The 26,174-nt window shown below is 43.1% G+C and overlaps 1 protein-coding gene across 1 annotated transcript in view; it reads right to left on the bottom strand.

The window, feature by feature from the left end:
* Nucleotides 1–26,174, bottom strand: part of LOC134676300 (dynactin subunit 1) — an 89,902-nt gene that overhangs the window by 42,756 nt on the left and 20,972 nt on the right. Inside the window, exons 6-23 of the mRNA XM_063534675.1 lie at nucleotides 24,213–24,324; nucleotides 21,892–22,005; nucleotides 20,506–20,703; nucleotides 19,969–20,068; nucleotides 18,967–19,077; nucleotides 15,092–15,240; nucleotides 12,540–12,719; nucleotides 12,256–12,390; nucleotides 10,750–10,882; nucleotides 9,952–10,152; nucleotides 7,303–7,387; nucleotides 6,313–6,418; nucleotides 5,094–5,256; nucleotides 4,316–4,482; nucleotides 3,821–3,958; nucleotides 2,960–3,145; nucleotides 2,156–2,284; nucleotides 311–433 (exon numbers count right to left, since the gene is read on the bottom strand). Of these exons, the coding sequence (XP_063390745.1) occupies nucleotides 311–433; nucleotides 2,156–2,284; nucleotides 2,960–3,145; nucleotides 3,821–3,958; nucleotides 4,316–4,482; nucleotides 5,094–5,256; nucleotides 6,313–6,418; nucleotides 7,303–7,387; nucleotides 9,952–10,152; nucleotides 10,750–10,882; nucleotides 12,256–12,390; nucleotides 12,540–12,719; nucleotides 15,092–15,240; nucleotides 18,967–19,077; nucleotides 19,969–20,068; nucleotides 20,506–20,703; nucleotides 21,892–22,005; nucleotides 24,213–24,324 (2,530 nt within the window). The remainder of the gene's footprint in view (nucleotides 1–310; nucleotides 434–2,155; nucleotides 2,285–2,959; nucleotides 3,146–3,820; nucleotides 3,959–4,315; nucleotides 4,483–5,093; nucleotides 5,257–6,312; nucleotides 6,419–7,302; nucleotides 7,388–9,951; nucleotides 10,153–10,749; nucleotides 10,883–12,255; nucleotides 12,391–12,539; nucleotides 12,720–15,091; nucleotides 15,241–18,966; nucleotides 19,078–19,968; nucleotides 20,069–20,505; nucleotides 20,704–21,891; nucleotides 22,006–24,212; nucleotides 24,325–26,174) is intronic.

Genomic DNA, 26,174 nt, shown 5'->3' with positions numbered 1-26,174 from the left:
TTTCAACCCGTATAAGATTAGAACCTTTTTCATGTAATGTAATTGAATTTTTCTTTATTGATTTAAATGCCATCTAAATGAGTGGCCTTCTAAACGTTACGGTCACGTGATCGCGTTACGCTGTCTCGAGTTTATCATTTTTCCCCAACTTAAAAAAGTGCCCAGCGTCGCTAAAGAAGTTTTCACTTAAAAAAAAGTTCTTGGAAAGTAAATCGCCCTAGAGCAAAACCGTATCACTTTCAGCCCGCTTCGTAGTTAAACAATGACCCACTTTCAGAGCTAGAGAAATGAAAAATACGGTGGATCTTACCTTGAGCGCCTTCCTGAGTTCCTTAATGTCAGCCTCCTTGTTCTCAAGCTTGATGGTCAAGGTCTTGGTCTCTTCCAGCTGCTTCTTGACGAGCTGCGCGCGCAGCACCACGGGCGGAGTCGGCTGCAACACGTATACATATTAGAACATATCGGCCAAGTGCGAGTCGGACTCGCGCGCGAAGGGTTCCTTACCATTACGCGGAAAAAGGCAAACAATCACATTTGTTGGATGGGAGCCGCACTTTAATATTTATTTTATTTTGTTTTTAGTATTTGCCGTTATAGCGGCAGTAGACATACATCATCTGTGAAAATTTCAACTGCTTTTTTTTTTTGACGGAGTGGGAATGCATTTACGCACGGTGTGTGGGACTCGCCGCTCCTTGTCCCTGTCTTGGCGAGAGGGGGGGGGGAGAATTTGGCCCTACTTACTAAACCCACTCCGGCGTTTCACCCTCTTTGCCGTTCGTGAGGGCGCACTGGGATCGATGACATTCCACCACGGCGCCCTCCGAACCCGTAACGTCCTAACCTATACCTTACCTTGTCTGCCACGTTAGTCAGGGACATCATGTCATACTCCTTCTCGGCGGCCATGGTTGCCAGTTTGGTGACGTCGAACCTAACAGCTGCTAGGGCATGTTTGATCACACGTATTAACTGCAAGTGTGTGATATGTGTCTTACCTTGTCTGCCACGTTAGTCAGTGACATCATGTCATACTCCTTCTCGGCGGCCATGGTTGCCAGTTTGTTGACGTTGGCGCCGGCGCTGACAGCCGCTAGGGCATGTTCGATCGCACGTATTAACTGCAAGTGTGTGATATGTCTCTTACCTTGTCTGCCACGTTAGTCAGTGACATCATGTCATATTCCTTCTCGGCGGCCATGGTTGCCAGTTTGTTGACGTCAGCGCTTACAGCCGCTAGGGCGTGCTTGATCGTGCGTATTAACTGCAAGTGTGTGATATGTCTCTTACCTTGTCTGCCACGTTAGTCAGTGACATCATATCATATTCCTTCTCGGCGGCCATGGTTGCCAGTTTGTTGACGTTGGCGCCGGCGCTGACAGCCGCTAGGGCATGTTTGATCGCACGTATTAACTGCAAGTGTGTGATATGTGTCTTACCTTGTCTGCCACGTTAGTCAGTGACATCATGTCATACTCCTTCTCGGCGGCCATGGTTGCCAGTTTGTTGACGTTGGCGCCGGCGCTGACAGCCGCTAGGGCATGTTCGATCGCACGTATTAACTGCAAGTGTGTGATATGTGTCTTACCTTGTCTGCCACGTTAGTCAGTGACATCATGTCATATTCCTTCTCGGCGGCCATGGTTGCCAGTTTGTTGACGTCAGCGCTTACAGCCGCTAGGGCGTGCTTGATCGTGCGTATTAACTGCAAGTGTGTGATATGTCTTGCCACGTTAGTCAGTGACATCATATCATATTCCTTCTCGGCGGCCATGGTTGCCAGTTTGTTGACGTTGGCGCCGGCGCTGACAGCCGCTAGGGCATGTTCGATCGCACGTATTAACTGCAAGTGTGTGATATGTGTCTTACCTTGTCTGCCACGTTAGTCAGTGACATCATATCATACTCCTTCTCGGCGGCCATGGTTGCCAGTTTGTTGACGTCAGCGCTCACAGCCGTTAGGGCATGTTTGATCGCACGTATTAACTGCAAGTGTGTGATATGTATCTTACCTTGTCTGCCACGTTAGTCAGTGACATCATGTCATACTCCTTCTCGGCGGCCATGGTTGCCAGTTTGTTGACGTCAGCGCTGACAGCCGCTAGTGCATGTTTGATCGCACGTATTAACTGCAAGTGTGTGATATGTATCTTACCTTGTCTGCCACGTTAGTCAGTGACATCATGTCATACTCCTTCTCGGCAGCCATGGTTGCCAGTTTGTTGACGTCAGCGCTCACAGCCGCTAGGGCGTGCTTGATCGTGCGTACTGGCCCGTGGTCGTCCTGTACAAAACGGGGTGTTTTAATATACTTTTAAAATGGGTCGTTTTAATGCAGTTTATAAAAGGAAAAATAATTGGTTGTAATACATATGCAAGATTTTATACATAACATAATCATAAAAATTGTAAACGTGGAGTTTATGGAAAATTGTTACAATAGTAATGACTGGCAATGTAATCTATTTCTCACAAACAATAAAGATTATAATTATTATTATAAGTCCAATTTATTATAAATATGTGTATTCGCGATTCAGTTATGGAATTATAATGTGGGGCTTTTTACGTAGTAGTCGCGCTGGCAGCGGCATACGTACTGGCCAGGATGCCAGCATCACAATGGTTGGTACCATCGTCCACACTGTTAACTGTACATCGTCCACTGATGTACAGTTAGATTATTGTTATTGGTAGGTTTGTCGCCTATATACGCGTTGTACAGGTTTTGTGGTTAGTGTCTGTACTCGTGTTGCACATTCATAATCATAATAATCATAATCATTTATTTATTTCTTGAATGCGGTACAATAAAGATTTAAAAGACAATTTCTGAACGGCACATCCTGCCTGAATAGGCATAGAAATATTGAATGTTACCTATAACTATGACTAGATTCTTATGATCTACCATGCGGCATCGTTACATATATGCTACATGGTCAGTTAAGTATCCGACCTGCTGGTAAGTCTTGTTGGTGGCCTGCGTCCACACGTTGAGCAGCACTTGGTGCGGCAGCGGCGCGCCGTCGCCCCGGTCCCCCGCGGTGGCCGCGCACGCGCACGCCGCGCGCGCCGCCAGGCACGACGCGCGCGCGCAGCGGGACAGCGTGGCCGCCGCCGAGCAGCGGAGCTTCTCGATCAACTGAAATATAAATAAAAGAAAGAGAGATGTACTCTTATGTCATTTGAACTCTTTGGAGGAATGTAAAACTATGTTTGCAAAGCAAATAAAACCGGGCAAGTGCGAGTCGGACTCGCGCACGAAGGTTTCCGTACCATAATGCAAAAAAAAAACGGTCACCCATCCAAGTACTGACCACTCCCGACGTTGCTTAACTTGGGTCAAAAATCACGTTTGTTGTATGGGAGCCCCATTTAAATCTTTATTTTATTCTGTTTTTAGTATTTGTTGTTATAGCGGCAACAGAAATACATCTGTGAAAATTTCAACTGTCTAGCTATCACGGTTCGTGCGATACAGCCTGGTGACAGACAGACGGACGGACGGACGGACAGCGAAGTCTTAGTAATAGGGTCCCGTTTTACCCTTTGGGTACGGAACCCTAAAAAGTGCTCCCTAGCGTAGATTGCGAGAAACTGTATATTTTCCTTTTTTTTTTTTTCTTAGCCTGTTAGTGTGTCCCACTGCTGGGCAAAAGCCTCCCCTCTTTCCCGCCACTTGTCTCTGTCTAATGCACACTCCCGCCACCCCACACAGAATGTATCATGGTTGTCCCGCCATCTCCGTTTGGGTCCTCCTCTGCCCCAAGATCCATCCTGTGGGATCCATCCGGTGCTGCAACATGCAATGGTATACCTGCACGGGTAGCGGCACGGGTGCTTGCGGCGCGGGCGGCAGGCGGCGCCTAGCTCCCTTGAGGGCGTGCTGCAGGGCGGCCGCCGTCGCGATCATGTGCGTGTGGAGCTGCCCTAACTCTAGCCCGTGCTCGGCTTGCTGAAACACAAATAAAAACTTAAAGGTGGCCACTGACGAGCCTTCCAACAGTCCAAATAGCGTGGCTGCAATCCAAAATCGGTCCGTGAATGTTTAATATTAGGATGCCGTCCATTTGGATGAATCCATTGTAACGGCATCCATTTGCAAGGCTCATCAGTGGCCTGCTTAAGATTAAAACTTGTGCGATTTAAGAGGAATTTCCTCCCGCGAACGCTTCGGCTGTGGAATGAGCTCCCTTCTGAAGTTTTCTCAAGGGAGCTAGCAGGTTTTGGTTATGCGTTCTACTTTGCGCATATACACTCAAAGATAAGTTATGGCATCATATTATGGGGCATCAATACTTGTCTGATTTACCAGTAATGTCTGTTGTAGGGCGCTAGCGTCAGCGTGTAGCGCTCTAGCGAGCGCGTCGAGCGCGCAGCACGCGTGCGCGACGGCCTCGCGCGGATACTCCGGCTCCAGCGCCGAGAGGCCGAGCGCTGACCACATGGCGGACAGGTACGTCCAGCAGCGCTCGATACCTGTGCGATAAAATAAATAAATAAGTACTATAGGACATTTTTACACAAGTTGACTAAGCCCCACAGCAATCCCAAGATAGTAGGGTCACGACTAGGCCAGACCGGTCGTGAAATACAGCTGCGCTAGTTGTTTTATAAGGTGTAGCAAAGACATATATAACTTCGTATAAGATTATATTGAGTTTTAGTCGTGTGTCGATAGATGGCAGTAATTTTACAGTGACTACAAAATTTACTATAACAGGACCCCTCTACTATCTATTCTTTTTGGGCGTAGTGACACATACCGTCGAGCCCCACGTTTTCATCCAGCTCGTTGGTCTTCAGCAGCTGCAGCGCGCCGTCCAGCGCCTTCTCCTGCTGGCTCGCGTCTGGGAGGGCGCTGGCAGCTTCCAGCAGCAGTTCTGGGGGGCTAGTCTTATAAATCGTGTTTCTAAATGAACACATACCGTCGAGCCCCACGTTTTCATCTAGCTCGTTGGTCTTCAGCAGCTGCAGCGCGCCGTCGAGCGCCTTCTCCTGCTGGCTCGCGTCTGGGAGGGCGCTGGCAGCTTTCAGCAGTAGTTCTGGGGGCCTATCCATATAAACCGTGTTTCTAAATGTACACATACCGTCGAGCCCCACGTTTTCATCCAGCTCGTTGGTCTTCAGCAGCTGCAGCGCGCCGTCGAGCGCCTTCTCCTGCTGGCTCGCGTCTGGGAGGGCGCTGGCAGCTTTCAGCAGCAGTTCTGGCTTGCATGAGTCCAGGGTCCACACCCACATCGATACTATACACTGGAGATATAAAATTCAGATGATGGTCTTAAATTCATCAAATAAAAGTATTATTTAATTTTCAAAATTGACTATATGCCGTTTTTTTAGCATTAGAAAGAAGGTAAGCGATCTTGACATGTCTTTTAATTTAAAAACGCTTTTTAAAAATCAGTAACTATTACTTATGAAAGAAGAAGAATATAAATGATCGTATTAGATTCATAAGTGTTTACATATTTGCCGTGACAATATTTTATTACCTGTTTTTCAATATAAGACACATAAATTATTTAATTAAATCTTTTAGTGAAAGCCTTTGTTTTATCCTTCTGTGTAAAATACTGTGTATTTTTCTTTAAGAAATCAATATGTCTGTATTTTTCTTTAAGAAATCAATATGTCTAATCTAATCTAATTTAAAGATTGTTTACCTTATTTCTAATGCTGAAAAAACGAACAATAGAAGAATGGTAAACAATCTTAAATGGCTTTTCATTGAGAAAAGCTTTTGAAAAATAAGTCTCAGCTAATATGATTGTAACAATGGGGTTGGCAACTCTCAAAGGTTTGCATAGATGGCGCTATCATAACTTTTTCTATGAGATTTGGGTATAAAAGTGGCTAAAGATTCCATTTAAAAATAACAAAATTTTGGCACAATTCTGGGGATTGACAGGGCAAGCTATGCTGGCGCCATCTGCTAAATACTTTGCCGGCCAACCCCATTATATAGCAAGGATATATTTTTACATTTCTCATGCACTGAAAGTGTGTCGTTGTCGTTCTAAAAAGTGTGCAGAAAATTGTACATTTCCGTCCAGGCGGGCCTTATGCTTGTTTGCCACCGACGTAATATAAAGAAACCGGACAAGTGCGAGTCGGACTCGCCCACCGAGGGTTCCGTACTTTTTAGTATTTGTTGTTATAGCGGCAACAGAAATACATCATCTGTCAAAATTTCAACTGTCTAGCTATCACGGTTCGTGAGATACAGCCTGGTGACAGACGGACGGACAGCGGAGTCTTAGTAATAGGGTCCCGTTTTACCCTTTGGGTACGGAACCCTAAAAATACCTGTATCATGTGCAGCTGGTATTCGAGTTGGCATCTGAAGCTGTACTGCACGGCGGTGTGCGTCTTTGTCACCGCCTCTCTGTCCCACACGTTGACAGCCGGGAACCTGTGGTGACATTAAGTCGAATTTCAAATATCTTGAAAATGTGACACAGAGCCCTGTAATATTGGGCCAGCGACTTGACATTGGATGTCGACTACGATATAACTAGGGTTGCCAGATCGAAAGGCGCTATTATCGGATACAATATCAATTTTTCGGGATTTTGGTCGGGAAAAACAAATACATTCAAATTAAAGGAATTGTATTAAAAACAACGTATTTACATTATTGGCACTACGTCAGCTCGCTCGCTCGACGCCAGTTCGGAACTTGAAATTATTGTTTTACAACGTGTAGCTGTTTTTCGGGAGATTTTTCACTTTGTCGGGAATCGGGAACACTTGCTAAAAATCGTGAGAATCCCGCCAAATCCCGACCATCTGGCAACCCTAGATATAACTCGCGTTTTGGGAAGAAAACTGATGTGTGGAAAGTTTCAAATAAGGGGTGGAAGTGCAACATGATTGGCGACAAGAAGCTAACGGCTAAGCTTCAGTCTTTGGCCCATCGGCGGAAAGTCGCCAGCCTGTCGGTATTCTACAGGTTGCACTTCGGGGAGTGTGCCCAAGAGCTACACGAGCTCAGTCCACCGTCCCCATTCTACCATCGGACTTTTAGACGCACGGCCGGTTTCCATCCTTACTTGGTAGATATTCCACCAATTCGCACGAAGCGCTTTGTTTCTACTTTCCTTATGCGCACTGCCAAGGAATGGAATTCCTTGCCGGCGTCTATATTTCCGTGTTCTTATAACCCGGCAACCTTCAAATCAAGAGTGAACAGGCACCTTCTGGGCGAGCTCGCTACATCGTAGGCCACGTCTACGCCTCGGCTAGTCTGTGGCCATGAGTAAGCCCATTCATAATAATAAAAAAAAAAAAACATACCGTTCCCTGATCTGGCCCAGAATTATGTCCGCCTTGGTGGTGAGCCGCTGCAGCAGCAGAATCAGTAAGATGGCGTCGTGGTCACCTGAAATAAGTATCAGGAGTAAAATAAACCTGCTAAATCTATTACTTTTAGTATGAACTAGCCAAGGCTTCGCACGGGTTAGCAAATTATACACCTAAACCTTCCTCAAGAATCACTCTATAGATAGGTGAAAACAGCATGCAAATCCATTTGGTAGTTTTTGAGTTTATCGCGAACATACAAACAGACAGACGCGGCGGGGATATTTTTTCTTGTTTTTATTTTATTTGTTTCTATTTCGTAGTCGACATTTTTTGCCAAGGCCTTCGATAAGGTTTGTCATGAACGCTTACTGTTGAAGCTTTGGCATATCGGTATACACGGCGACCTTCTTCGATGGATAAAATCTTACATAGAGAATCGTTCGCAGGCTGTGGCAGTGGGTGGATATACTTCTCAGTACAGGCCTATTACGTCTGGTGTTCCACAAGGGTCTCATTTGGGGCCTTTGTTGTTTATCATATACGTCAATGATATCTCTGCATGCATAAAAAATTCAAACTTACTGTTATATGCTGACGATGCAAAGATATTTAGAGTCATACGTAATGTGGACGACTGCAAAGCCTTACAAAAAGACTTAGATCTTTTTGAGACTTATTGTATTGATAATAAGTTATCTGTAAATCCAGACAAATGTTTCGTCATAAGTTTTAGCAGGAAAAGGAATAGTATTAATTATGATTATAAACTTTGTGATAAAAAATTAGGTCGTGTTCACCAGATTCGAGATCTTGGAGTCATAATGGACTCAAAACTCACTTTTATACCTCACATTGATGACATGTTAGGTAAAGCTTTTAAGAAATTAGGATTTATACTACGCGTAGGTAAACCATTTAAGAGACTTTTAACTTATAAGGTATTATTTAACAGTTATGTTCGTAGTCGTTTGGAATTTGCAAGTGCTGTGTGGAGCCCACTGTATAAAATACATAGTGATAGGATAGAGAGAGTTCAGAAAAAGTTTGTTAAGACAATAGAATACAGAATTAGAAATAAATACTCAGATTACGCCACCGCCATGAGAGTACATAATATGACATCCCTTAGTTATCGCCGAGAACGTACTGATATCTTAACCCTTTATAAAATTATTAATAATATTATTGATGCTCCGTTTTTATTACATTCTCTTTCCTTCAGAGTCCCTCGACGTTGTGAACGTGCTTGCAGGAAAAAACCCCTCTTCTACATCCCCCGTAGTCGGACTGCTTACGCAAAAAATAGTTATGTTAGAAGGGCGTGCAGGTTGTACAACGAGAAATTTTTGAGCCTTGATATTTTCTGTGAGAAACTTAATAGATTTAAAACACTATCTATGCAGTGTAATAATTAATAACCCAAGATTGGCGCTATAAAGAAATAATCTCAGTATTAGATGTTATTGCTTTTTATAATTTCTTTATTCATAAATAACAAAACCTTTTCAAGATTTAGTTTGTAAAAATTGGTAGCAATACCATAAGGTTGCTATAATACTCTTATTTTTATTTTCATCTTTTTTCTTTTTTGTGTTTTGTTTTTGCACGCACAAATAGCTCTGTTTTACTGTGTAGAAACTACTTAATAAACATGATGTTCAAATATTCTTATTAAGGAAACTGTAAGTCTAGTTTTAAGAAAAGTTCTAGTGTTATATATAACTATGAAAGACTGTTTGTTTCTTAAATAAATAAATAAAAAAATAAAGACATCTAGCGTTATATAGCGGAATACATATCGGTACTGCTAGTTACCACTCTTTCTTTACTTATACTTGTCCATGATAATACCCACCCGCCGGCTGCATGAAGTGGTCGGGCAGACACGCGGCCAGCATGTCTGCGCGTGCGCGCACCTGCGCCAGCTCCAGCGCGCGCAGCTGCAGGTCCACGGAGCGCGTGGAGGCGCGGGAGAGGTGCACCAGCGACTACTGTGTGTACATAATACCCACCCGCCGGCTGCATGAAGTGGTCGGGCAGACACGCGGCCAGCATGTCTGCGCGTGCGCGCGCCTGCGCCAGCTCCAGCGCGCGCAGCTGCAGGTCCACGGAGCGCGTGGAGGCGCGGGAGAGGTGCACCAGCGACTACTGTGTGTACATAATACCCACCCGCCGGCTGCATGAAGTGGTCGGGCAGACACGCGGCCAGCATGTCTGCGCGTGCGCGCGCCTGCGCCAGCTCCAGCGCGCGCAGCTGCAGGTCCACGGAGCGCGTGGAGGCGCGGGAGAGGTGCACCAGCGACTACTGTGTGTACATAATACCCACCCGCCGGCTGCATGAAGTGGTCGGGCAGACACGCGGCCAGCATGTCTGCGCGTGCGCGCGCCTGCGCCAGCTCCAGCGCGCGCAGCTGCAGGTCCACGGAGCGCGTGGAGGCGCGGGAGAGGTGCACCAGCGACTACTGTGTGTACATAATACCCACCCGCCGGCTGCATGAAGTGGTCGGGCAGACACGCGGCCAGCATGTCTGCGCGTGCGCGCGCCTGCGCCAGCTCCAGCGCGCGCAGCTGCAGGTCCACGGAGCGCGTGGAGGCGCGGGAGAGGTGCACCAGCGACTACTGTGTGTACATAATACCCACCCGCCGGCTGCATGAAGTGGTCGGGCAGACACGCGGCCAGCATGTCTGCGCGTGCGCGCGCCTGCGCCAGCTCCAGCGCGCGCAGCTGCAGGTCCACGGAGCGCGTGGAGGCGCGGGAGAGGTGCACGAGCGAACCCAGCTCCACGGGGGGCGAACGGGAGGGCTCGGGGGTGTCCTGCTCGGAGGAGGGCGCTGGGGAACCTAAAAAAAAAAATTTGGTGAAAACAAAGTTAAGTTTGCTGTTGGGTAAATGTTGGGAGGATACATTGATGAAGGTCACGGTTAATTTGCCACCGGCAAATAAGCTACAGATACAAGAGCTAGTGTCCATAGTTTTTATTGCATTTGAAAAAGCCTACGCGACTCTTGACGTGTCTTTTAATTAAAAAATGCGCCAGAGGTTTTATTTTTAAACTAATTAACACAAAAGTTACGGCCAGAAAACCAGTTTTTTGGCCCAAAATTGGTAAACTTTGATGCCAAATATCTCCGCTATAGGGCTGCTACGAGAAGGAAAATGGCGTCAACGCATAGTCTAATAAAACATGGTCTTCTCTTCCCAGAGTGACACAAGCATACGTCACAATAACATGGCCGCTATATATAGCGCTATCGCATATTATCATATAGCGCTGTCGCATGATGACGTAGGCTTGTGTCAGTCACGTGACCACGAAAAGACGGGAAGAGAGTACCAGGCGGAGTATATTATTATACCATGCGTCAACGGTATTTTTCAACATTTAAAAATGTAATATAAGTGAAGGATTCAAAGAGAAAAGAATACTAAGTAAATACCTTGTTTAGACTCCAGCTGGTTCCTTATTTCATTATACTGTTCAGTCATCTTCTGCACCAGTTCTCTGAACTTGAGAATCGTGGAGTCACGGTCCATGATGGTCTCAAACGCTGCCTCGCGTTCGCGGACCACCTGAGTTGAAGAAAATACAGGTTTTTCAAACATGCTTTGGAATGCCTGCATTTTGTTTGTAAATCGAATACAAATTTAACCGTTTTCCAGGCCGCACCAGGTTTTCCCAAAAAGTCCAAAGGACCATGGGCAACTTTGTATGGAGCCTTGCCCCAAAACCAACAGAGTTGAGAGTTAGGTCATTAGATAGGTATTTTTCTGTACTTCATTTCGTTCTATGGGAACCAAGCGGAATTCCATTGCAGAACTGAGATATTGGTATTTTAGCCAAAATGTCGTCACCCTTATTACCTAGGCAATAGGGTCCAAGTAAGTAAATTAATTGCTGCAGGGTAGACGTTCGCACACCGCCGGGCGAGCACACTGAATGATGTGCCGCGCTCGCCCGGCGGTGGACTCTATTGCCTAGGTAATAAGGGTGACGACATTTTGACTAAAATACCTGTATCTCAGTTCTGCAATGGAATTCCGTTTGGTGCCCATAGAACGAAATGAATTACAGAGAAAGACCTATCTAATAACCTAACTCTCAACTCTGTTGGTTTTGGGGCAATTTTGACGCATCGTCCTTTATGAGAATATTCTGTATGTACATAAAAATATTGTAAATTTTAGGAAAAATTGTGAAATTCATAATATTAATACTAGAAATAAACATAAGCTCGCAGTGCCCTTCACTCGGCTCCATAAAATTAAAAAAACATTCATGGGTCATCAATCATTTTATAATAAACTTCCAAACCATATTACTGAATTATCTATTAATAAATTTAAGAATTATGTAAAGCGTAAACTTATTTCTAAAGCTACCACCACACAAGACTACATGAACGATAATACAACGTGGGATTCATTGTTATTCGAAATGATTATTTATTTATTACGTATATTTGATTATTGATGAGGAAATGGATATTCCGATGTATTACTATCTATTTCTTTTGTTACTTATGCTTTTTTTGACATTTAGATTTTATTCTAGAAATTCTAGACTAGTATTTTTTTTATACAATTTTTTTAATGTTTGACGATCCTTTTGTGAAATTCTTAGTGTTGAATTTGATCTGTATAATAATCCAATGTTATTATGGAATAATATTAACATCAATAAATTGCTCTAATAATTAGATTAAGATTAATTACGATTCATAAGAGCTTGTTGCTAGAAATGCTAGGCCTACATGAATAAAGTATATTTTGAATTGAATTGAATTGAGGCCAAGACTCATTTTGGGTCGCGGCGCCATTAAGTAAGAATGCTATGTGGTTGTGGTGTATGTATTTAGTCCGATCACTGACTTTTAAGGGTAACACGCGCGACCACTCGTTCTCGTCTCGGACCACTGGTTTAAAGCTATAGACCTCATACATACCTCTCTAGTGGCGCTCTGGGCCATCTCCAACTCCTCACGCAGGTCTTGCTCCAGCTCTCGGTTGGACTCCACCAGCTGTTCGTGGACCTCTTGAAGAGCTTCCAGCTCGGCCACGTCTTGTTTGAGTTGTTCCACCTGGACAGGAAATACAAATGGATGAATAATGATTGTACCATAGTATATGAAAATGGTAGTCGTTTTCTAGGTTTCCGGGGCGGTGGTTTCGAAAATGTTTGTTGGTAACTGGCTAACCTAAGCCCTCAGTTTTCTGGTGGTCTACTGACCTGGTCTTCCAACGCCATCTTCTTCTCAGCCAGCTGTTCCACCATCTCCTCAGCACCAAGTGCTGCGTCCACCTGTTCCCGAAGGTCTGCGACCTGGGCTTCCAACTCCTCAACCCTGGTGGACAGCTTCTCCTTGGTGCGAGACAGTTCCGCTATCTCGGATTTGTATTGTTCTATGTCCTGGAAATTTACAAGATGTTTAGAACTGTAACAAATGTCAAAAAGTTATCATTGATATGGTGAATATGTTCCATCAAGGGGCTGTCCATAAATTACGTCATCTATTTTTGACCCCCCCCCCCCCCCTAAAATCATCCAAAAATCATGCTTCTAATGACCCCGTTTCTTCCTACTTCATGCTACCGTCATCCGATGTCCATAACCCCCCCTAATTTGAAATTACGAATATCCCCCAAAGAAGGATCCTTATGCCTCATGTGCATAAATAGTCTAGTAATGAGAAAGTGAGACGCAATGCATATTGGATCACGAAATTGGACAGGTGGAATAATTAAGCAAAATGTGAGACGCAAATACACATAGGACTAAGAAATTCGTTTTTTTTTGGCAATAAACATTTTATTTTTTATTTTTTAATTGGACAGGTAGAATACTTAGGATCCTCTCATCAGAAAAGGGTCCTTACGCACACTAAGCTCGCTAAGAAACATAATCTTTTTTTTGTTGTGGAGAAAAAGTATATCAGAGTGTTCGGATGTCGCTATATGAAGATGAAACATTTATAAGCGCTCACTTTCTGTCGATTTTACTACAGATATTTTTTTATGTTTATGACAGCCTCTGCAGCCGTTACGGCCCGGCCAAAGGTGGGAACGAAAGGTACGATCGCTGTTTCTCGCTCCCATCTATGGCTCCTCGCCCCTGCCGCCGCCGCGCGAAGTCTAGGCTCTTTAAAAGGCTGATGTAATAGGCCAAAAAATATAAATTTTCAAAATGGCGTGTTTTGAAAATTGAAAATTTATAAATACTGTCTCTTTATGTCGTCTTACCTTGTTGATCTTTTGGCGGTATCTAGTGGCGTCAAGTTTTATTTAAAAATGTCTGTCTGTTTGTCAAGAATCATCTTGTTTATTTGTTTAGTAGGCGCTGAGGTCTGTTAAAACGACGAGGCTCTTTCAAGCCTGATGCGATCGGCCCAACACATGTAAATTTTCAAAATGGCGCCCACTTTTTTATTTTATTTTATTTATATTTGTCGTCCACCTTGTTCATCTTCTACATGGCGTGCTTATCATGCGCACTGAGGTCCCGCAGCCGCACCAGGGTCTCCCTGAGGCGAGCGTTCTGTTGCTGCAGTTGCCGCATCTCGTAGCCGGAGGCCTTACATCAATGTGTAACGCATCCGGCCAAAAAAAGTAAAATGGCGTCCACTTTTATTTCAAAAGTGCGTCTGTTTGTTAAGAATCACCTTGTTTATCTGCTGAGTAGGCGATGAGGTCTGTTAAAAGGACGAGGCTCGGCCCAAAAATGAAAACTAGGAAAATGGCGCCCACTTTTTTTATTTAATTTAATTTATATTTATAGTGTTACCTTGTTCATCTTCTGCATGGCGTGCTTGTCGTGCGCGCTGAGGTCCCGCAGCCGCACCAGGGTCTCCCTGAGGCGGGCGTTCTGTTGCTGCAGCCGTCATCTCGTAGCCGGAGGCCTTATATCAATGTGTAACGCAACCGGCCAAAAAAAAGTAAAATGGCATCCACTTTTATTTCAAAAGTGCGTCTGTTTGTTAAGAATCACCTTGTTTATCTGCTGAGTAGGCGATGAGGTCTGTTAAAAGGACAAGGCTCGGCCTAAAAATGAAAACTAGGAAAATGGCGCCCACTTTTTTTATTTTATTTCATTTATATTCATATCCCACCTTGTTCATTTTCTGCATGGCGTGTTTATCATGTGCGCTGAGGTCCCGCAGCCGCACCAGGGTCTCCCTGAGGCGGGCGTTCTGTCGCTGCAGCTGCGGCATCTCGTAGCCGGAGGCGTTATTTAAATGTGTAACGCAATCGGCTCATAAATGTAAAAAAGTAAAATGGCGCCCAGTTTTATTTTAAAATGCCTGTCTGTCCATGTCTCTGGATTTCTTACCATCTTTTATAAAGCAAATTAATAACGTGCGTTGAGGTTTCTTAGACGGACGAGGTCCTCTCGAATCCTGATACGATCGGCCCAAGAATGTAATTTTACAAAATGGCGACCGCTTTTTTTATAATCTTACCTTGTTCATTTTCTGCATGGCGTGCTTGTCGTGCGCGCTGAGGTCCCGCAGCCGCACCAGGGTCTCCCTGAGCCTCGCGTTCTGTTGCTGCAGCCGTCATCTCGTAGCCGGAGGCCTTATATCAATGTGTAACGCAACCGGCCAAAAAAAGGAAAAAGGCGTCCACTTTTCTTTCAAAAGTGCGTCTGTTTGTTAAGAATCACCTTGTTTATCTGCTGAGTAGGCGATGAGGTCTGTTAAAAGGACGAGGCTCGGCCCAGAAATGAGAACTAGGAAAATGGCGCCCAATTTTTTTATTTAATTTAATTTATATTTGTCGTCTCACCTTGTTCATCTTCTGCATGGCGTGCTTGTCGTGCGCGCTGAGGTCCCGCAGCCGCACCAGGGTCTCCCTGAGCCGCGCGTTCTGTTGCTGCAGCTGCCGCATCTCGTATCCGGTGGCGGCGCGGTCGTCGGTGGCTGCGTACGGGTGCTCTGGTCAGCGCACACGGTTGCCGGTTACGGGGCGGACATGGCATGCAGCTCCCGTGCGTCGGTCGCGTCAATGGAAACGGGGCTTAAGGCTCGGTATTTTGTAATTTGGAATGTTAGTCGTAGTTAAATGGTTATTGTAAAAGGTTATTCAAATTTAAAAAAGGTGTCCGTCTAGCGACAGCTTACGGTATATTTATTTGACTTAAAACAAAGTGCCGGTCAAATATTTTGACCTCCAAAAAATATTGATGACCGATTTCATGGATTAGTTGTAGGTCTCGAAATTTGAAGGGAAGTGGGGAGCTCTTTCTAGTTTAGTGAATACATTTCTGTTTTTCTTAATTTCTTTATAATAAGATTTATATTAAGAAAATGCGAAAGATATTTTCAATTGGTATTTTTTAGTCGGAGAATTAATTTAACCCGATATTAAGTACAAAACTATGTAAGAATCAATAAAATATATGAGTATGTCATGTCAACGGGAGACTGTAGACACAAACACAGACACAAAATACATGCAAATAATATTATATAAAGACCTAACACATTCACACATAAAAAATATTTTTTACTATTCGAATCCCATCATATTTCTTCTTCTTCCTCCTCGCGTTATCCCGGCATTTTTGCCACGGCTCATGGGAGCCTGGGGTCCGCTTGACAACCAAACCAATTGGCGTGGGCACTAGTTTTTACGAAAGCGACTGCCATCTGACCTTCCAACCCAGAGGGTAAACTAGGCGTTATTGCGATTAGTCCGGTTTCCTCACGATGTTTTCCGTCACCGAAAACCAACCGGCAAATATCAATGATATTTCGTACATAAGTTCCGAAAAACTCATTGGTACGAGCCGGGGTTTGAACCCGCGACCTCCGGATTGAAAGTCGCACGCTCTTACCGCTAGGCCACCGGCGCTTTTTCAGTTGTAAAATTTCAAGAATATGTAAAGCCTAACAAGTTCCTTTTTAGCCCTCGCCACGTTGCGGATTTTCGATGGAACTAATTTATTTTAATGGCAATTATTTTGTTTGACATCCGACATTGAAAGTCATTGAATGTCACCGATGTAAACAAATCGAAAATGATTGTAAATATTTCAGGATAATAATAGATTTTGCAATCAAAATGCCCAAAAAAATTCACACCGATGCTAAACAAATAATTTTAAATACATTAAAATACTTGCGACAGAAAAAGGATACGGGATTCAGTAGCATTCCATTAAACAATGTTGTGAAATTATTTGTTGACATGACGGGTACTGATTTTCATAGTGAGTTTGTAATAAACTGGTTAGTTTTGTACTAAATATGAATATTAATTATTAAATTATTATTTTTCTCATTTAAGGCGTCTTTAGTGCTATAATCAAAAATATTTATTATAAGAATGAGCCATTACCACCACGAGTGACTGAATCTGGTAAATATATATACGGAGGTCGAATATTTAGAATCAAATTATGGCGGATAGGTAAATTATTCATACTTAATTATCAACTAAACATGCTCTTTCGATTGGGTTTCGATTGGGAAACATACTTCTACAACTCACATGTACATAATTGTATACCTCACTCGCTCTTGCACGATGCCAATACACACTGTCCCGACTATTCATGACGTACACGTATTGTTGCTATATGTAAGCTGTTTGTAGTGACATTATATCAGGGCTAAAAAAGAACTTGTCAGGCTATAATTATGTCAATATAGATTATGTAACTAATTAAAATGTGGGTAAATACATGCTTCACATTGCCGTTTCAGAAAAAAAAAGTATTAATATTCCTAACATATAGATAGACGAAAGAAAACCATAGATTTACGCCATCGACGTACTGCGTTTTTTTTTCTAACTAAAATAAATTCCCGCCAATAAGCCTCTAAACACCCAAAGCAGTGAATGTGTAACGGACGTGCATAAAATTAAAAATAAAAATATAAAATATGAAACTATATGAGCATATAATACAAAATAAATGGTACCTATGTGCGACCCAAAACCAAAAATTGCGATATATACGTACAACCGTAAGCTGTTTAAGTTTTTCTATAAAATAAAAATATAATATAAATAATTATAACATAAAATAAAATAAATATATTATTTATTATCTAAATTTAAATATATTTTCAGTACTTATATACTTTACAAAGTAAAAATATAAAGCAATTTGAGACGTGGACCCCGAAAATTTTTGTATAACCGTGTGTGCTGCTTTTGTATACACTCAAGAGCAATAAAAATTGAGTCACTTTCATTGCTTTTGAATGTACATGGCCGCCAAAATGAGTTAAAAATAGAAATTTTCTGGAACTATGAAAAACTAGTTTTTATTTCATTGTATTTTTAGCTCCCAAATGGCGAACAACAATATTTTAATACAAAAAATTTCTATGTATAGAAATTACACCCAAAATTTTAAAACTAAATAAAATCTATATTTTATAAAGCATTTGAAAAAAAATCTTGTGCTAATTATTACAATACTATCCCAATCCTGACTGCGCCATACCCGTTAACGATATGAACAGAATAGTACAAAACCGGGCAAGTGCGAGTCGAACTCGCGCACGAAGGATTCCGTACCATAATGCAAAAAAATAATAAAAAAAAACGGTCACCCATCCAAGTACTGACCACTCCCGACGTTGCTTAACTTTGGTCAAAAATCACGTTTGTTGTATGGGAGCCCCATTTAAATCTTTAGTTTATTCTATTTTTAGTATTTGTTGTTATAGCGGCAACAGAAATACATCATCTGTGAAAATTTCAACTGTCTAGCTATCACGGTTCGTGAGATACAGCCTGGTGACAGACGGACGGACGGACGGACGGACGGACGGACGGACAGCGAAGTCTTAGTAATAGGGTCCCGTTTTACCCTTTGGGTACGGAACCCTAATTACGACACAAGTACGAAAAGTAGGAAATTCGCAACGAATGGCGATAAATTAAAAGACGACTGAAGAGTGTTTTAAATCGACACAATTGCGAGTTACCTATTCGCACGTGTATCGTACAACGTTTCACAGTACATATGGCCCTTTAAATATTCGACCTATAGTCTGTATCTTTAGGTATTTAAATAAAAGTAAACAAAATCTACTCTCAAATGGCTCCTTAAGCCAATTGAGGGAGGATGAAAACATTACATGATCAAATAATAAGTTTTTGGCAAAAATTTCATTTTTGGTACAAGCTTTTATCGCTGACTGTACTTTTCTTACGACAGACAACTAATACTCATCGAGACAATTCTAAAAACCCCTAACACAATTAGGTTGCGTTGTTTCATCACAGAGTTCCTATGGCCACCTCCTGTCTCCATCATCAGATCAGTTCGACAGTACCATATTATTGTAATGTCATCAAAACTACATACAGCTGCCAATTTTCATGACGCTACGATCCTTGGAAGATGGTTAAATTAGTTACCTTAGATTCCATTACATAGTTAGTTACATACAGGTCGACCTAATAAAAGCTTGTTAATATAGGTTAAAATCAGGTCGTCCAGTGACTGATCCAGGTGGTTTTGTATTTGGTTGGTTAACCAACACATTATTATAACTACCCGAAAATGTACCAATTGTTTGTTTACTTTTGATACAGAGTATAGTCACGTAAAGTGCTAATCACCGCACTAGTGTGGTAAAGTGCCCTACATGTGTAAAATACCCCCATTACAAGCGAGTGTGATGTAAAGCAGAACTCACGGGTGTTCCCCGAGGCCTCCATTTCGGCGCGCATGAGCTGCAGGTCCAATGTAGCTTCTTCCAACTTCTCGCGGCAGGACTCGAGCTCCAGTTGAAGGGCCTCGGCGCGCTCTGAAAAAAATAAAAGTTTTTAGTTGCTTTATGGTATTTTCCTAATAGAGTCAGACCAAGAATAGTCTGCAGCGGATTTGATAGCCCACGCAGTGCAAGTGTTATTTTAAACGCCAATCTTCTATGAAATTATGACGTATAAATGACATGACTGCGTGGGCTATCAAATCCGCTGCAGACTTTTTTTGGTCCGACTCTAGCTTAGGTATGGTGACAGATTTCAACTCCTTGCAATTAATCTAATACTTTTCAACGAGCAATTATTGTTTATTTATATATATATATGTATATTGAGGATCTCAGAAAAGGCTCTAGCGATTTCGATGAAATTTGCTATATGGGGGTTTTCGGGGGCGATAAATCGATCTATCTAGGTCTTATCTCTCGGGAATTTTCGAGATTTTATGTTTCCGAGCAAAGCTCGGTCTACCAGACATTAACCTTAAAACGCAAAATCTGGCAAAATTGTTTTAGGATGACAAAAAATCCTAAAAAAATACTACAATGGTAAAAGACGGATTAAACATATGAATAATAAAATAACATAAGAAATTTGTAACTAAATGTATGCCCCTCCTCTCTCCTTAGCCATATAAGCTGACCCCCCCTCCCTCCTTTTAGCAACCAAGGGCCACATAGCAGTCAACGAAGTGGACGCGGGCCACACTTTGTTAATATTTATGACTTTATCAGACATTCTCGTTTGTCAATATTACATACAACATAGCCAGGGAGGCTCGCGGGCCGCAAGTGAGAGGTTCGCGGGCAGCATGAGGCCCGCGGGCCGCTGGTTGCCGACCGCTGCCCTAACTCATCAGTCATCAGGTGACGACGCCCATGTCTAGAAGGTTAATCTGTGTCATAAGACGAAGTTTCCACGTATTTAGTTACCTTCAGCCATTTCCTTGTCGAGTGCCGCCATCTCGGCCGCCTCCTGCAGTTCCGCCGTCTCGTCGTTATGGTTGTCCAGGGCCTCCTGGGCCTCGCGGACCTAAATAAACATGCAAAGTATTTATATCTCTTTAATCATATCAAAATAAAATAGATAAATATTGATTATGAGGCGACTATACCATTAATATGTCTTAAAAACTAAAAATCTTTTTAATTTCTGCCTCGACTTATTTTAGACCTCACCTCTTGCTTCGCCCTCTGTAAGTCCCTTTGCAGCTGCGCTTATGACTCCATGATGCGCGCTTTGAACTCGTTGGCCTGCTCTAACTGCAGTCGCACGCGCTCTAACTCGAGAGTTATGTGCCAATTTTATCTAGATCACAACTATACTACTCCAAGCTAAAATACCTCTAAGATACTAATTTGAATTTAAAAAAAAGTTTTTATTAGGCAACTAAAACTCATAGACAAATTAATATGACTTAAAAACTTATTTTCTTTGTCATTTCTTCCTCGACTTATTCCAGACCTCACCTCTTGCTTCGCCCTCTGCAAGTCCCTCTGCAGCTGCGCCTGCGACTCCATGATGCGCGCTTTGAACTCGTTGGCCTGCTCTAACTGCAGTCGCACTCGCTCTAACTCGCGCAGGCGCTCTCGGTCCTCGGCTCGCTTCACGCGCAGGGTTTCCAGCTTTTCCTTTAGGTCTTCTACTTCGGATTTGAGTTGGGTTATCTGAAAAGGACAGCGACATATTATACCTAGTCAAGTGAAACACATTGATTATTCAAGATACTTTCAATCAGTATAGTAGATTGTACAACAAGGGCATAAAGTGACCCATTTTCACCCGAGGCAATTTTTTGGTCTGAGCGAAGCGAAGATCCAAATAGTAGACGAGGGTAAAAATGGACATTTATGCCCTTGTTGTACACTCTGCTTTTCACTTCGATTGCGCGGAAAATAAAACACTGCGCGGAAAATTTTTCACGGCAATTTACACCACGAAATTGTCGTAAAGCGAAAGAACATAATACATAACCAATTCACGCCAACTTTTTTTTTTAATTTTCAACATGTGATCATAGTTTCAGACGCTTGGTTTTCTGCCAAGTCAAACATTTCGGAGCATTTTTGAACGATAATCGACTCCTATTTTATGTGATTTTTGAGTGACGAAATCTAGCGATCGAAATTAAAAATGGGAGCAAGGAAATTAATTGGGGTCTCTGCGTTGTCAAATAAAACTCTTCATGTTACCTCCTGCTGCGCGTGCAGGTTGGCCAGCCGGTCCTCCGCGTGCGGCGTCGGTGCGGGCGACGTGATGCTCTGTCCCGGCGTGTACTGCGGCGTCAGCGTCTCCACGAACTCGGTCTGGACGGAGCATTTATTGTTACTGTTTGCTGCCATGTATTGGTCATGTTACCTCCTGCTGCGCGTGCAGGTTGGCCAGCCGGTCCTCCGCGTGCGGCGTCGGCGCGGGCGACGTGATGCTCTGTCCCGGCGTGTACTGCGGCGTCAGCGTCTCCACGAACCCGGTCTGGACGGAGCATTTGTTACTGTTTGCTGCCATGTATTGGTCATGTTACCTCCTGCTGCGCGTGCAGGTTGGCCAGCCGGTCCTCCGCGTGCGGCGTCGGCGCGGGCGACGTGATGCTCTGTCCCGGCGTGTACTGCGGCGTCAGCGTCTCCACGAACCCGGTCTGGACGGAGCATTTGTTACTGTTTGCTGCCATGTATTGGTCATGTTACCTCCTGCTGCGCGTGCAGGTTGGCCAGCCGGTCCTCCGCGTGCGGCGTCGGCGCGGGCGACGTGATGCTCTGTCCCGGCGTGTACTGCAGCGTCAGCGTCTCCACGAACCCGGTCTGGACGGAGCATTTCATTTGTTACTGTTTGTTGCCATATTGTATTGGTCATGTTACCTCCTGCTGCGCGTGCAGGTTGGCCAGCCGGTCCTCCGCGTGCGGCGTCGGCGCGGGCGACGTGATGCTCTGTCCCGGCGTGTACTGCGGCGTCAGCGTCTCCACGAACCCGGTCTGCCAACAGAAATAGTACATTACTACAGAGGCCGGGACGAAAGGGGTTGCCGGCCGAAGATATATAGACGGCCGAGCGAAGCGAGGCCGGATAGGTCTGAGCGCGGGCAACCCCATTTCCCGCCGAGGTATGTATAGTGCTTTTCTCAAACATGCAATGAAATAAATAAAATAAAAAATCCACGAAACCCAAGTTTTATTTATAGGAAAAACTAAAAGTAAACTACACCCAAAATATAACCAACACGTACCTATATCATTATCACGCGTATGTTTTACACGAGCCGTGTAATTTTACTACCCGTACGTTTTCATGTATCTTTGATTTTTTCGCCTTGTATCCGTCTGACTGTCGTTTTCGTCACATAAGTTTACATAGTCTTTCATGTTGATATCATGTTTCACATACATCGTTGCTTTATGCATGGAGTAAATAAGTATAATTTCCACAGTGTTGACGAATTTGTACTTACATTCATTTAAAATATGCCACAAAACTGTTTCTAATAAACTGTAAGCCATTTTTCTTAGTTTCTCAAATAATAAAATTGCCATAAGCAACCATATTCATTGGTACTTCGTCTTTGACTTGGCGGCAGAGGCAGCAAGTTATTTAAAATCAATTCTGCTTACGCTGCCAATTCCAACACCTACGATTACAATTAATATTGATTTCATTATTTCGTCGGAACTCAAAATAAACTCATATTTAAGTCAAAAAATCAACAACGCACCATAAATCCAATAAAACAGAATGAATATTTTTCAACTTTACCTCCATAACAATTTAAAAATATAACTACGCGTGTTTGAGTAGACCTTTTTACCGCTAACGTTTAGATGAAATATTTTAAATGTTTTTATTTGTGTAGTTAAATTTATAATTTAAAATTATAAAATTATAGAATGTATTATTTATTAAGTTCATGTTGATTTTATACAAATAAAACTGCAAATTATAGCAAACATTGTTTTTTGTTTTTTTTTATAGGCGTAGTGGCAGTGTCATTACGAACCATAAAGCAAATACTGCCTCTAGTTTTTTTTAATGGATGAATGCCACGATGCTGTGTCACAAATATCTGTGAAATGAAAATTAAAAAAGAGGACTTTGCCGGCCTAGGCCTGCAAGATGTGTATGAAATTCCATTAACGACCTTTTGTCCTAGCCGCACCTGAAACGTCATACTTCGCAGCCTATTATAAGGAACATAACATCAATATTTCATTGCATGTTTGAGAAAAATACATTGCACAATCTTTTTAGAGTTTCGTACCCGAAGGGTAAAAACGGGACCCTATTACTAAGACTCCTCTGTCCGTCTGTCTGTCTGTCATCAGGCTGTACGTCATGAACAGTCTCCCTCGCCAGCCTCATGACAGATGATGTATTCCTGTTGCCGCTATAATGACAAATACTAAAAGCAGAATAAAATAAATATTTAAGCGGGGCTCCCATACAACAAACGTGATATTTTTGCCGTTTTTTGCGTAATGGTACGCGTGCTTCGTGCGCGAGCACAACCCGCACTTGGCCGATTTTTTTAATTAATTTATCAAACCCATTCTGAACCTCGTACGAAACATCGATATTCACAGCTTCTCAATCTAGGAATAACTTATTCCACCGACGGAGCGGCAGCTGACGTCAGCAGTGGTTCAATCACCTCGACGAATGAAGCTCGCTTCGCCGCCTGGTCGGGCGACGCGGCTCTTTCGGCCGTCGGCGAAGCGTACGACGTCAGCAATTGCCGACTACTCGCCAGTAACGTCCGAGAACTGACATATATTTCCGTTTCTTATTCCATCGACGGAGCGGCGGCTGACGTCAGCAGTGGTTCACTCACCTCGACAAATGAAGCTCGCTTCGCCGCCTGGTCGGGCGACGCGGCTCTTCCGGCCGTCGGCGAAGCGTACGACGTCAGCGATTGCCGACTACTCGCCAGTAACGTCCGAGAACTGAAATATATCTCCGTTTCTTATTCCATTGACGGAGCGGCGGCTGACGTCAGCAGTGGTTCACTCACCTCGACGAATGAAGCTCGCTTCGCCGCCTGGTCGGGCGACGCGGCTCTTTCGGCCGTCGGCGAAGCGTACGACGTCAGCGATCGCCAACTACTCGCCAGTAACGTCCGAGAACTGACATATATCTCCGTTTCTTATTCCATCGACGGAGCGGCGGCTGACGTCAGCAGTGGTTCACTCACCTCGACGAATGAAGCTCGCTTCGCCGCCTGGTCGGGCGACGCGGCTCTTTCGGCCGTCGGCGAAGCGTACGACGTCAGCGACTGCCGACTGCTCGCCAGTGACGTTCGCGAACTGAAATACATATTATTATGATGTAATTAGAGATTTCAAAAAGAGGTAATAATTGATATACTGTAGCCCCATAGCGTAAATGGGTGAATCAACTTTTCCTTGTAAAAAAATAACGCCCTATAACGTTATCTCTTAGTTTTTTTTCGATAAGGTGGCAATGATTGAATTGAGGATGTCTTATAATGAGCAGTTGAGGTCCGTTAACCCTTTACCAGGCTGACAGTTCAAAAATGACAATCGAATGTCAGTCTTAGAGCGGTTTCGCACTACGTCCGATCCGGATCCGATCCGAACCCGTGAAAATATGGTCCGTAATAGCCGTAGAACTATTTTTATGGTAAGTTACGCACCGCACACGTTGAATGACGGAAAGAAATCGGATGACGGAGATCGGGTCTAGTGCGGTGCTATATTTTCACGGGTTCGTATCGGATTCGGATCGGACGGGACGTAGTGCGAAACCGCTCTTACTCATCTAAAATAGAAGACATGTTTGAAGTGCAGTATATGGGAAATATATATCCCTTAACCTGGTAAAGTGTTGAAGGTTAAAAGTCTGATTTTAAGGTGTTGAAATGGGCTAAGCACGATTTTTTGTGATAGTTATGCGTGTTAGAGTTGGACCGTATAAAGTCTGCAGCGATTTTGATAGCCCTCGCAGTGCAAGTGTAATTTTAAACGTCGAACTTCTATGAAATTATGACCTATAAATAACACTTACACTGCGTGGACTATCAAATCCGCTGCAGACTTTTAATGGTGCGACTATATTAAAACGTGATGGCTAGCAAAACAAAAAATAGTTGATCCACCCAATTGTAAAGAAAAGTAGTATAAAACAGAAGCACTGAAAAGAAACAGGAAATGCAAAATAAATAAGACGCTGCAATTTGTAATAAGTGTGCATTACCTACTTTAGAGTCTGTCAAGCCATTTGCGCCAGAAGAAAAAAGCGGCAATTTAAAAAAAATGGATATCGCGCTTTCTTCTGCTGACTAAGTTGTTTGACCGACTATATTTCTTAAAATAACATTAAATATACAAGGTATAAAAAAAGAAAGATGGTCCGTTTAAGGGCATACTTAATCGATATCTGACTAGGAAAAAGTAGGTAAAACATTTTTTAACGGAAAACAAAAACAAAATACTTAGTTTATCTGGTTGACCACACGACTTGGACAACCTGATACATACTTTTCTTTCACTATTTCCTACTCAGAAAAAAAAACAACTGAATTATACAGCAATAGCTACATTTTTAGATAACAAGCTTTAATACAGGACTTTGAACATAAAATATGTGAAATCACAAAGCTATAATTTACATTTGAGGCTACTACAATAACTAATAGTAGGTACCTATATAGAAAGCAACGTAAAGCTAGAAAAATATCCCAATTAAAATAATATGCATTAATATATAGAGTCTACGGATACAGCGAAAAAACAGGGGTAGTTAGGCACCATTCATACGCTGCAAGGGTTATTTTAACCTTTTCGACGCCGTGTCAAACACAAAAGACACTCGGACGCCACGTCACCGAAGTGTCAAAACTGAAATTGGACTTTATGCATGTGAACGTAGGTCAATGTTGTTCTGTGGTCTGTGACCGATTAATCCGTCTTTGGCGTTGGACCTGCGGTGCGGATATATCAGTCATTGGCGTCCAAAAGGTTAAATGTCAGTCGTCAAACATTTATCAAATTATGACGTTTAAATAACACCTTCACAGTGTGGGCTATCAAAATCGCTGCCAACTTAGCTTGGACTAATTCTAGCAAAAAATAATTGAATGAATAGAACAAATCAAAACCAATTAAATAATAGGTAAACTACCAAGCATATACAT

Source organism: Cydia fagiglandana, chromosome 24, assembly GCF_963556715.1.
Source record: "Cydia fagiglandana chromosome 24, ilCydFagi1.1, whole genome shotgun sequence".
In the NCBI taxonomy this organism is placed as follows: domain Eukaryota; kingdom Metazoa; phylum Arthropoda; class Insecta; order Lepidoptera; family Tortricidae; genus Cydia; species Cydia fagiglandana.
Note: the sequence above shows the minus strand (reverse complement) of the source record. Positions and strands in the feature narration are given on the sequence as shown.